General features: G+C 40.9%; 1 protein-coding gene across 3 annotated transcripts in view; it reads right to left on the reverse strand.

Moving 5' to 3' along the window:
- ppp1r9a (protein phosphatase 1, regulatory subunit 9A) overlaps positions 1-13,825 on the reverse strand; it is a 262,073-nt gene that overhangs the window by 113,403 nt on the left and 134,845 nt on the right. For all 3 annotated transcript variants that reach the window (XM_063043820.1, XM_063043819.1, XM_063043818.1), the window contains exons 8-9: positions 2,054-2,283; positions 1,879-1,975 (exon numbers count right to left, since the gene is read on the reverse strand). In XM_063043820.1, the coding sequence (XP_062899890.1) occupies positions 1,879-1,975; positions 2,054-2,283 (327 nt within the window). The remainder of the gene's footprint in view (positions 1-1,878; positions 1,976-2,053; positions 2,284-13,825) is intronic.

The following is a 13,825-nucleotide window of genomic DNA, read 5'->3' on the forward strand; positions in this document are numbered from 1 at the left end:
CTGAGACCCAGGTCACCTTGGACTCACATAAGCTGTGATCTGAGTTTCCTTAGAGGTTTGTGGTTGGTACTAATCTTCGGCTAGATGAGACACAACACGGTGCAAACCTGCATCATGGAGCTCAGGAGGTGTTACTCGGAGAAACTGACAGTAGCAGAACATTGCATTTACAGTGGCCATAGGATTGACTTCAAAAGCACAAAACTACTGTGCCACACCAACAAGCTTTTGGGACCGCTTGGTAATGGAAGTTATTGAAATAAAATGAGATGAATAGAATTTTAATGAAGATGAAGGTCTCACTCTAATTCGAGTGTAAACTATGTGGGAGAGTGGAAACCCAATTGGATGAGGACTAATCAGGAGGGACAGACTAAGGGGGTATAAATACATTCAGACTAGACATACCCAAGCATCATCCCTGATGAAGATGGCAGAGTCTGTCATCAAAACGGTTATAATTGATAGGTGAACCCAGCTGGAACCCCAAGAAGAGTTGATTCAGGAACAGTGATAGATCAAACAATGGTGGTAAGTAATTAAGAAATATCCAGATATCCAATTATCCCGCTAGGAAAAAGAAAGTTATGTCACGAATAAATAAAAAGGCTTGCTTAAAATAAGATTTAAAAGACTGTGTGATGGATACAGGACATAACAGAAAAATACTGTAAGTAGATCAAGATCAAGAAAAAGAAATGCAGGGCAAAATATTACATAATATGGCCAACTGTCACGAGAAACATAACCTTACTTTTTAAAATATAAAAAAGGTTGAAATGTTTACTAAGTATTTTGCTTCAGTTTTAAAAAGGCAAATATGTTCTACTGCCCCTGAAAGATGTGAGACAAAAATTGGAATATAAAAAATAAACAAGCACAACTGTGAGAGGGAAAAATATTTAAAAGTAGGAAAAGGCTGAAGTTTCATGAATTCCAAAACACTTAAGGAAGCCTGAACGTTAAAAAATGCTTAAAAAGCACCCACAAATATAAATTAGCATGAGGAATGATGACCATCAAACAAATGAGCCAAGTATAAGTAAGGAAAACTGAAGAATAAAATACTACAAGTTGATGAAAAATATCCATTTTTCCATTCACATATGATATTGATACTCTTAAGTGCTGACACTGAACTTCAGTGGATCTGTGTACTTTGATTATAAAAAAAAATGCGTCATCCCTACTCCCCAACTCCCAACAGCATAGTCTTAGTCTCTCAGGACACTGGATTCAGAATCTGAGTTGAAAGACTGAAAACCACAGGAAACTTTGTAAATCATTGATGGCTACAAAATGTAGGAAAGAGCAGTGCAAGACTAAGAATCTCAGATCTGGAGAATCCAATGCAGGGAAAAGAAAACTGTTTATCCTTTCAATACACACAAAATGCTGGAGGAACTCAGCAGGCCAGGCAGCATCTATGGAAAGAGTACAGTCGATGTTTCAGGCCAAGACCCTGCAGCAGAACTGGGTCCAGCATTTTGTAGGTGTTGCTTGGATTTCCAGCATCTGCAGATTTTCTCTCACTTGTTTATCCTTTCAGCTTCCTTTGGTTGTGCTACCTGCCCTATTATGACTTTTGATCAGAGGGGGCACGGGTACAATGGCTTGTTTTGGGAGGTGGCATTCCGAGTGGTTGCCCATCTGATGCATAAAGGAAAATGAAGCAGGTAGAACCATTAGCCTCCTCTCTCTCATGGTTATTTACCATGTTTGCAGTTATACGCCCAGATACTAAGTTCATTCTGAGTGCTAAATAGTGCATAATACAGCAGACATATAGAGGAGACTTAAGACATCTGTAAAACATGTTTAGAAATTCATGGTATTTACCAAAATCTGCTGAGTAGTTATTTCAGCAGCAATTCTTACCCTGCTCTGAAGTTTCTGGACTTCTGCTGCATGTACTTTTCCAATTTCTTCTAATTTCTTTTTCTCAGCATCTTGATGCTTAACAAATTCAATTTCCCTAAAAATATAAGTTTTCATTGAATGATTTTCACAGCTTTATGTTAATAAAATTTCAATGGTATATTTAATTTCTTACTTCTGCTGGTAATCTTTAATAAGCTTTTTGGCTTTGTTGTACTTCTTGTCCAAAGCCTGATACTGACTCTGGGTTTCCTTCAGGTGTTCATTAACAGTGTGACATAGGGTCTGTGCCTCAATCCAGTAGCTCTCCAGTTTTAACATTCTTTCTTTGTTTTCTTTAATGCTCTGTTGGAGTTGTGTTTTTTCTAGTTCCCATTGAATTTTCTCATTCTCTGCTAATTTGAGCTAGGTAGTACAGACAAGAAAAAAAATCAATATGCTGATAGGAACTTACCAGTCATTTTTTGCAATCTGCATTTTTCAAGAATATAAATGTTCTAATTTGAGAAGGTCTTCCAGCATTTAATTCAGATGAGGCATACACAGAGATCTGGGACTAAGTCCACTGGATCATCCTTCAGTTTTGGAGATAATTAACTGAGATGATGTCAGAAGAGTACAAGGTACAATATATGGGACAATCATAGAACAAGTTTCGATGATGATTAAAATACCAGACTGTTATCAAATAATTTTGCTATTAAATTTCTGACTAATAAAATATTCCTTGGTCATAATATGTCTCAATGAAGAGAAAGTTAACAAAGAACTCCTGTTTTAAACACCTGTGTTAGGAATCATAATCGGATTAGCAAAAACATATGTAGCTAAATATACAGGTTTCCCCCACTATTCGAAAGTACAGCGTTTCTATGAAACCTTTCCTAAGCCAAAATGGCATAAAGCGAAGAAGCAATTACCACTAATTTATATGGGAAAAATTTTTGAGCGTTCCCAGACCCAAAAAATAACCTACCAAATAACACATAAAATCTCAAATAACATGAACATATAGTAAAAGCAGGAATGATAATGATAAATACACAGCCTATATAAAGTAGAAATAATGTATGTACAGTGTAGTTTCACTTACCAGAATCGGGAAGACAGCGAGCACACTGGAAGGTTCATGCATTTTTCTATCATAGTTCTTTGTAAGCACTCAAAACATCCTGCACTCCTGCCCTAAACCTACATGCCCTTTCAAAATTAAGTCATACTTTTCTGCAATCATTGAAGCACTGTCAATCGTAGCAAAAATCTCATGCAGTTCAAAGCTATGGCGTGCACGCTGCCTCTATAACGGCTCGCTGCAAAACAAACGCTGAACGCTATTTTCGCTTTTCGCCACTCTCGCTGCTCGGGGTGCACGCTGCCTCTGTACTGGCTCGCTGCAAAACAAACGCTGAATGCTATTTTTGCTTTACGTCTTTTGTGGTAAAAGCGAAAATCCTCTTCGGATTTCTTTTGGTTAGCGAAAACAGGTACTAATATAGGTCTTTTGTAAAAGTGAAGTGGCGTAAAGCGAACTTTCGTAAAGCGGGGGATACCTGTACTACCCAACCAGTTCAATTGCAACATTTGTTTTCCATACCAGCGAGCTATGTAGCTTCTTTGTGTGATTAAACTGTTTCAAGAGCCAGTTCAAATATTTGCTGGTTATATTTTGGAGATGCTATTGAAAATGGTACAAATTTTAAATTGGAGAGAGAGTAAGAAAACATGGAAAAGAATTCTAATTTTCAGATTTTGAAGTTTGTGTTCATGTAGGACTGCTGTAATGAAAGGTAAATCATTAGCTATAGATTGTCAAAATAAAGAATTTGAAAAGGGAAGATAGGTTGTCTGCCATAGGAGTATAGGAGGATTCAAGTTCATACCCCATTCCGTACCTGGTCTCCTCCACTGCTAGGATCAGGAAAATAAGTAAACTAATGAACAGCACCTCATATTCCACCAAGGTAGTTTACAATCCAATGATATGAACACTGGATTCTCTAATTTCAGGTAACCTGCCCTCATTTCTAAAATAGGTGGTGTCATAGGCAGCAAAGGAACAACAGCCTCTATTTTCCTTGAAGTTTGCTTAGATTCGGTATATCATCAAAAACTTTGACAAACCTCTAAAGATGCACTGTAAAGAGTATACTAACTGGTCATTTCACAGCCTGGTATGGAAGCATCAATGTCCTGGAATGGAAAAGGCTACAAAAAGTAGTGGATACAGCCCAGTCCATCATTGGGAAAGCCTTCCCCACCATTGAATATATTTACTGGAAAGCAGCATCCATTATCAAGGACCCCCACTGTCAAGGACATGCCATCTTCTCACTACTGCCATTGGACAGGAGGATAAAGAAGCTTTGCCAAGATACTAAACTCATTCTATGAACTATAAACTTACTTTCAAGGACTCTTCACAACTCATGATCTCAGTATTATTTTTTATTTGCAGTTCATCTTCTTTAACACATTGGTTGTTTGTCAGTCTTTATTTGTTTATGTATAGTTCTCCATAAAGCTTTATTGTGTTGCTTATTTTCTGCAAGTTCCTGCAAAAAATTTAGTCTCAAGGAAGTATATGGTAACAGTGTATAATATACACTGGTATTTGGCACATTTACCATCGGCGCCACTCAGTGCCCTTGATGGTTATTTATTGTTGAAGCTGGAGGTTTTGAAGCAGATGTTGGAGTAACTGAGACTATTAAACACACCAGTGTTAGTCTGCCCCGATCTGGTTCCAAAGAGTGATGCTTCCATTCTTGTGGGAACAAAGACAGACATTGTGAGAAGGATCATGGGAGCATCAAAGGAGAGAAATGGAGAGAACTTTTTGAAAACCTTGTCCATTCACCCTGTGTTCAGATCTGCTTTTGAGAAGATGCAAGTTCCTCCTTGGAATGAAGAAACGAGAAACTGTGTGGTACACCCAGCATAAACCTGTAATGTTATGTCCTGGAGGAGTAACTAGAGGGACAGGAACCCCCAGATTTGCCGGAATATCCAAGGAATGGAAAAGGACATTAACTGTGATAATGTTGAGATGTGAAGATGCATTTTCTACTGACGTCTGATGCTGGTTAATCCACGAGTACTTGCCACGCTATTAGAGCGACCGAGGACATTCCTTTCTGACAGAGGTCTTGCCCGTTAGCACCAGTAGAGGATGAAGATGTTTGGCAGCACCTGCTTAAGCTAAAGGAAGTTAAGTTCAGTCATGGAGCAGGGGGACCTGAGCTACTGGAAGACACGAGTGATAGACAGGAAGAGGCACTCTCTAGTACACTGGAAGGGTCACAAGGGGTGGTTGAAGCTGCGGGAGCCGAAGATATCTATAACATACCAGGGGAACAGAGTGTTGCATCTATCCATTAATGAGATATGTCCCTATGATTTACAAATAGATTGGAGATCCTGACATCACAAAATTCTTTTAAAAACTGTGTTATTAATGATGGGTTGATGAATTTCAAAGTCATGAGGACATGACTTGATTGGTTGGGGGGGGGGGGGTGCAGAAAGAGTGTAAAGCCCTGGTTAAGATTTTTACTGCTATGCTGTAGGTATTTCATTTTAGCAGATCTATAAGAACAGTCTGTTCTGTTTTTAACATGTTTGAGTTTGAGCTAAAGATAAAGAGCTATGTTGTTCAACTTAGGAATGTTGTGTCAACCAATCAGAATGGCGAATTGGGAGAAGGTTTCAGTGAATGCTGGGAAGAGAGGTCTTTGTGACAGCCACTGATGTGGGTTGAGGTCATTTTGGCAGGAGCTGGGGGGAGAAAGGAGGGCAGATGGCTGAGGATGCCGTCCCTGTTGCACAAGGTGCTTTATGCAGATGAATGGTTTCAAGGATGAAGGATCAATACTCCCATGGGGAGACCTCGTTTGTTCGAGATGGATTTCAAGTGACATTCAGAAGGTGGTGTGTGCTTTCACACAGACCGTGGTCCTGCGTGCATGTTAAAGACAACTTCAAGATGAGCTCCAACTTACGTGCACATTTGACTGTTCAATTATAATGAGCCCTTCTTGTTTATTTCTTTTTGCTTCCAACTGTTCGATAAAGCTGAAATTTGCAAAGATACTTGCTTTATAATTGAATGTAGTGTATGATCTATTATTCCTTGCCGACAGCTAATTGCATAGGGGCAGTCTTTATACAGTATTCGCACAGATCTGGGCTCAGGTGGTTGAGACATCCCAGCTTCCTGGTTTTAGTGAGACCCAAGTCATACTAACCCTAGACATATGGAGTTTGAGAAAGATGCTCTTCTTACCGCAACTCCAGTGGCTGTCAGCGAGGGGCTAACGAGCCACATCTCTAGAGAAGCCTGAAAGTCATTAAGCTAGAAAGAGCGCAGAAATATTTGAGGACGTTGAAAATATTTGACGGACTGATTTATAGAGAGGTTGAGCAGGTTGGGACTTTATTCATTGGAGCCCTAGGGGTTATCTTATAGAGGTATATAAAATTATGAGAGGCATAGAAGGGGTGAAAGCACACAGTCTTTTCTCAAGGTTAGGGAATCAAGAACAAACGGGTATAGGTTTAAGGTGAGAGGGGAGAGATTTAATAGGAACCACAGGGGCAACTTTTCACCCAGAGAGTGGTCTGCATATAAAATGAGCTGCCAAAGGAAGTGGCTGAGGCAGGTAAGTTATAAAAATTTTAAAGGCAATTGGACAGTACGTGGACAGCAGTGTTTTAGAGGGATGTGGGCCAACATGTGTAAATAGGACTAGATTTGATGGAAACCTAACTTAAAGTGGACCAGATTAGGTCAAACAGCCTGTTTCCTTGCTTTATGACTGTCTCTTCCTCTCTCCTGTTGTATTCAGATCCTTCTACACACAAACACAGACATCCTAAGCTCCCTATCATCCAGTTGCTATCCCATTCCCAACCTACCTTATCATCACCTACACACTTCTCCAAAAGGGTCTCCCCCCCCCCACCCCATCCCCTGACTATTTCCATCTGCCCATCACACCTCCCTTATTTGGTTCCACACTCCACCCTTCCTTCCTCAAACTGCCAAACATTCCTCCACACCAGCTCTTGCCCTGTCACCTACACAACCTCCTAATACTGGTTATTTCCCCTCTATCTTCCAATCTAGATGAAGGGTCTTGAGCAAAAATGTCAAATGTCCATTTCCTTCCATAGATACTGCCTGCCAGTTCCTCCAGCAATTTTCTTTTTCCGTTCTAGATCTGAGTATCTGCAGTCTCTTGAGTTTCCAGAGAATAATGATCCTGATGTGAAAGAAGGCAGTCTGAGACAGACAGGATATAGAGCCATCTTAGCTAGAGACTCGAATGTAGGTTCAGTGGTGAGGATGTAACATTCTGACAGAGACAAAGTTAACGGAATCAGAATCAGGCCTAACATCACCGGCATATGTCAAGAAATTTGTTGTTATGCGGCAGCAATACATATTAATTTTAAAAAAGCAATTTATTATAAAATAAATAAAAGTAGTGAGGTAGTGTTCATGGGTTCAATGTCCATTCAGAAATCTGATAGCAGAGAAGAAGCAGCAGCTATTCTTGAATCATTCAACATGTGCCTTCAGGCTCTTGGACCTCCTCCCTGATGACAGCAATGAGAAGAGGGTATATCCTAGGTGATGGGGTCCTTAATGATGGATGCTGTCTTTTTGAGATATCACTCTTTGAAGATGTCCCGGATGCTGGGGAGGATAGTGCACATCAAGGAACTGACTGAGTATACTACTTTCTGCAGCTTATTCTAATCCTGTGCACTGGCCCCCTCCCCATACCAGCCAGTGATGCAGCCAGTTAGAATGTTCTCCACGGTACATTTGTAGAAATTTATGCACGTCTTTGGTGACATACCAATTCTCCTCAAACTTCTAATTAAATATAACTGCTATTGTGCCTTCTTTGTAACTGCATCAATATGCTGAGCACAGGATAGATCATCAGAGATGTTGACACCCAGGAATTTGAAATTGCTCACCCTTTCCACTATTGATCACTTGAAGAGGATTAATGTATGTACCACACATAAAAGTTGCTGGTGAACGCAGCAGGCCAGGCAACATCTCTAGGAAGAGGTGCAGTTGACGTTTCAGGCCGAGACCCTTCAAAAGGTCTCGGCCTGAAACGTCGACTGCACCTCTTCCTAGAGAGGCTGCCTGGCCTGCTGCGTTCACCAGCAACTTTTAAGTGTGTTGCTTGAATTTCCAGCATCTGCAGAATTCCTGTTGTTAATGTATGTACCTTCATCTTTCCTTTCTGAAGTCAACAATCAACTCTTTGGTCTTACTGACGTTGAGTGCATGGTTGTTACTGCAACACCACTCAATCCACTGATCTATCACGCTCCTGTACACCTTTTCCTCATCATCTGAAATTCTGCCAACAATAGTTGTATCGTCAGCGAGTTAATAGATGGCATTTGAGCAGAGCCTAGCCACACAGTCATGGGTGTAGAGAGAGAGCGAGCAGTGGGCTAACCACACATCCCTGAGGTGCACCAGTATTGATTATCAGCAAGGTGGAAATATCATTTCCAATCTACACAGACTGTGGTCTTCCAGTGAGGAAGTCATGAATCCAATCGTAGAGGGAGGTACAAAGAGCCCGGGTTTGGAGCTATTTGGTCAGAACTGTAGAACTGATTGTGTTAAGCACTAAGTGGTAGTCAATGAACAGCAGCTGATGCAAGTATTAGTATGGTCTATGTGATCCAAGGCTGTATGAAGAGCCAATGAGATTGTATCCGCTGTAAACCTATTGTGGCGATGGGCAAATTGCAGTGAGTCCAGGTCCTTGCTTAGGCAGTAGGTAAAGTTAGCCATAACCAACTCACTGCAGATGTGAGTGCTACTGGAAGATAATTGTTAAGGCAGCTCACCCTGCTCTTCTTGGGCTCTGGTATGATTTTTGCCCATTTTGAAACAGGTGAGAAGTTCCACATGTAGCAAAAAGAAATTGAAAATGTTTCTGAACTCACCTGCCAGTTTGTTGGCCTGGTTTTCAGAGCAGTACCAAGTACACCATCTGGGCCTGTCACCTTGTGAGGGTTCACCCTTTTGAAAGATATTCTGATGTCGGCCTCCGAGACAGAGATCAGAGTCACCAGATACTACAGGGATCCTCATACCTTTAGTTTTACTCTCCCATTCAAAGTGTGCATAACAGGTGTTGAGCTCATCTGGGAGTAAAGCATCACTGCCATTCATGATGTTAGGCTTTGCACTGTAGAAAGTAATGGCCCGCAAACCCTGTCAGAGTTGATGTAGACCTGATTCCATCTCCAACCTCAATTGGAATTGCTCTTTTGCTCTAGAGACAGCCGTCCATAAGTCATACCTGGCTGTCTAGTATAGTGTGGGATCACCAGACTTCAATGCCACAGATCTAGTCCTCAGCAGACTACGAATCGTTTGGTTCATCCACAGCTATTCATTCAGGTGTGTACTTGTAGGTACACACTCATCCACACAGGTTTTAATGCAGTCAACAACAATTGTGGTGTATTAATTCAGACTTGAAGATGAATCCCTGAATACTTTCTAATCCACCCACTCAAAGCAATACTGTAAGCGAACATCCGCCTCCCATGTCCACACCTTCTTGGTCCTCTTTACTGATGCTTCAGTCTTTAGGCTCCGACTATATTCAGGGAGTAGAAGGATAGACACATGATCAGACTTTCCAGACACTGTAAGTGTACTTTGTGGTAGTATAACAATGGTCCAGTGTGTTGGTCCTCTGGTTCCACAGGAGATATGCTGGTAGTAATTATTTAGGGAATTTTTCAAGCTGGCCTGTTTAAAGTCCCCAAAAATGATGGCAAGGCATCAGGGTGCACTGTTTCGTGCATGTTGATTACGTGGCTCAGTTTATCCAGAGCCTGTTTGATACCGGTCTAAGGTGGACCATACACCACTAATGACACGATGGCTGGAAAGTACTGTGGCAGACAAAATGGGACAACAATTGATCATGAGATGTTTCAGGTCAGGTGAGCAGGTCCAGGCCAAAACCACATATGTTTGCATCCCCATTGTTTACAAAGAGAGATGGGAAAGTACTGAAATCTCCTGAGCAGGAGTTCCTGATAAATCAAACAGGAGAACATAATGAACATCTTTTCTTCCCATTTTCACTTGGGAAAAGATAAGGTTTAAACCAATCAACAAATTCTGCAAACAAGCAGTGTCAATAAACAGGAAGTTCAGATGATAATCTAAATGGTTGACCTGCCAAGGATGCAAACTGATGGAGGTTAAATTTGTTTCAGGCACCCACCTACACTGCAAGAAATAGTTAAAATGAAACAACACATCTTTACTACCATGAAAATGATCCAGTCCTTTCTTTAAAAAAAGAACTTCTTTAAAACTTCTCACAAACAAGAGAAAATCTGCAGATGTTGGAAATCCAAGCAACACACACAAAATGCTGGATGAACTCAGTATGCCAGGCAGCATCTATGGAAAAAAGTATAGTTGACATTTTGGGCCGAAACTCTTCGGGAGGACTCGAGAAAAAATGCTGAGGAGCAGATTTGGGGTGAGGGGAGATAGTTACACAAGGTGATAGGTGAAACCGGAGCGGGGAGATGAAGTAAAGAGCAGGGAAGTTGATTGGTGAAAGAGATATGGGGCTGAAGGATAATTCTGATAGGAGAGGACAGAGGCCATGGAAGAAAAAAAAAGGGGGGGAGGAGCACCAGAGGGAAGTGATGGGCAGGCAAGGAGATACGGTAAGAGAGGGGAAAGGGGATGGAGAATGGCAGGAGAGGAAGCATTACCGAAAGTTCAAGAAATCAATGTTCATGTCATCAGGTTGGAGGCTACCCATGTAGAATACAAGATGTTGTTCCTCCAACCTGAGTGTGGCCTCAGCGCGACAGTAGAAGAGGCCATGGATTGACATATTGAAAAGAGAATGGAAAGTGGAATTAAAATGGGTGGCCAATGGGAGATCCCGCTTCTTCTGGCAGATGGAGCGTAAGCTCTCAACGAAGCGGTCTCCCAATCTACTTTGGGTCTCACCAATATACAGGAGGCCACACTGGGAGCACTGGACACAGTACATGACCCTAACAGACCAACAAGTGAAGGACTGTTTGGGGCACTGAATGGTAGTGTGGTGCTTCTCCAACAGGAGCCCACCACCAAGCACATCTCCCCACCTGGCACCAACAACCACTCCAAGGTTAAAGTCATTTAGATCACATTTCTTCCGCATTCTGATGTTTCTTCTGAACAACAAATGAATCTCTTGGCCAGGCATGCATAGTTTAGTGCACTGAGTTGCTGCCACATGATTGGTTAATTAGATATTTGCATTAACAAGTAGGTGTATCTAATAAAGTGGCTACTGAGTGTTTGTTAATATGATGTTTAACTAGATGGTATTTTCATATATCTAAAACAGGTTTATAACAAATACTAAACTAATAATTCTACAGGACCTATGCTAATAAATTATTTTAAATGAACAGAGGATTTGCAGATTAGATCAAAACTGGCTGAATAATAGAAGAACACAATACACATAAGGAATAGTAGGGTCCTGGAGCTTATAAATGAAAAGAGGGAATTTGTTATACAAGTTTAAACATCCCTGGATGCAGCAAAACAGTCAGATAAGAGGCAAAGAAGGCTATGCAGGATAGCTGTCTTCATTATTTGAAGCACAGAATATAATATACAAACCCTATTTCCAGAAAAGTTGGGATATTTTCCAAAATGCATTAAAAACAAAAATCTGTGATATGTTAATTCACGTGAACCTTTATTTAACTGACAAAAGTACAAAGATTTTCAATAGTTTTACTGACCAACTTAATTGTATTTTGTAAATATACACAAATTTAGAATTTGACGGCTGAAACACACTCAACAAAAGTTGGGACAGAGTTAAAATAAGATTGAAAGGTGCACAGAATATTCAAGTAACACCAGTTTGAAAGACTCCACATTAAGCAGGCTAATTGGTAGCAGGCATGGGAGTACTTCGGAAAACCATTGTCACTCAACACAGTCCATCACTGCATCTAGAAACGCAACTTGAAACTGTATTACGCAAAGAGGAAGCCATACATCAACTCTACGCAGAAACGCCAGTGAGTTCTCTGGGCCTGAGCTCATCTCAGATGGGCCGAAAGACTGTGGAACCATGTGCTGTGGTCAGATGAGTCCACATTTTAGCTAGTTTTCAGGAAAAAACGGGCGTCGCGTTCTCCATGCCAAAGATGAAAATGACCATCCAGATTGTTATCAGCGAAAGGTGCAAAAGCCAGCATCTGTGATGGTATGGGGGTGCATCAGTGCCCATGGCATGGGTGAGTTGCATGTATGTGAAGGTACCATTGACACCGAGGCGTATATTAGGATTTTAGAGAGACACAAGTTGCCATCAAGGCAACCTCTCTTCCCGGGACGTCCATGCTTATTTCAGCAGGACAATGCCAGGCCACATTCTGCACGGGCTACAACAGCGTGGCTTTGTAGACACAGAGTGCGGGTGCTTGACTGGCCTGCTGCCAGTCCAGATCTATCTCCTATGGAAAATGTATGGCGCATCATGAAGAGGAGAAGCAGACAACGGAGATCACAGACTGTTGAGCAGCTGAAGTCTTATATCAAGCAAGAATGGACAAAATTTCCAATTGCAAATCTACTACAATTAGTATCCTCAGTTCCAAAATGATTAAAAAGTGTTATTAAAAGGAAAGGTGATGCAACACAATAGTAAACATGCCTCTGTCCCAACTTTTGTTGAGTGTGTTGCAGCCATCAAATTCTAAATTTGTGTATGTTTACAAAATACAATTAAGTTGGTCAGTAAAACTATTGAAAATCTTTTCTTTGTACTTTTGTCAGTTAAATAAAGGTTCACGTGAATTAACATATCACAGATTTTTGTTTTTATTGCATTTTGGAAAATATCCCAACTTTTCTGGAAATGGGGTTTGTAAGAATATAAGAACAATGATGTCAAAGTACAACTTTATTAAATATTGGTTAGGCTACTGCAGGCAATAATGACGAGTGGGTACAAGAGAAAACTCATAAGGATGTTGCCTGAGATGAAACTTCCCAATTTTGAGATAGGATAACTTGGGGCTGATAAACAGAGATATCAGAATATGTTGAATGCATACCTTGTGCATATAAATGCACAAAGTATATACCATGTGGGAATTAATATCACAGAGTCAAACAGCAATACAGCTTTGAGATAAGCCCTTCAGCCCAATTAGTCCATGCTAACCATGATGCTCACCCAGCTAGTCCCAATTTCTCACATTCAACTTGGAGGGGTGGCATAGTAGCATAGTGGTCAGCATAACACTTTACTATGCCAGCGATTGGAGGATCGGCGTTCAATTCCAGCTGCTGTCCATAAGGAGTCTGTCCATTTTATCCTCATGATGGTATTTGTGTCCTCCAGGTGACCTGCTTTTCTCCCACATTCTAAAGATGTATAGGCTAGGGCTAGTAAGTTGTGGGCATGCTACGTTGGCACAGTAAACATGGTGACGCTTGCAGGCTTCCCCTAGCACACCCTTGCACTATATTGGTTGTTGACACAAATGACACATTTCACTGTGCTTTTCTTAGTTTTGATGTACATATGACAAATAAAGGTCATCTATAATCTCTCTCTCTCAGCCCCAACTCTCCATGTAGCTATCCAACTGTTCCTTAAATAATACTCCTATACTTGCCTCAATCACTTCCTTTGCGGCTCATTCCACATATTCACCACCCTCTGCATGAAATGTTTCCCTTCTAGTCCCTTTTAAATCTTACCCATCTCACCTTAAACCTATATCTCTTAGCTTTGACTTCCTTAACCTGGGGAAAAGACTTAGCATTCACCTTATCTATGGTGCCTACAAAAAGTATTCACTCCCCTGAGAAGTTTTCATATTTTTATTGATTTACAGCATT

The sequence above is a fragment of the Mobula hypostoma genome, chromosome 3, assembly GCF_963921235.1.
Source record: "Mobula hypostoma chromosome 3, sMobHyp1.1, whole genome shotgun sequence".
NCBI classification, from domain to species: Eukaryota; Metazoa; Chordata; class Chondrichthyes; order Myliobatiformes; family Myliobatidae; genus Mobula; species Mobula hypostoma.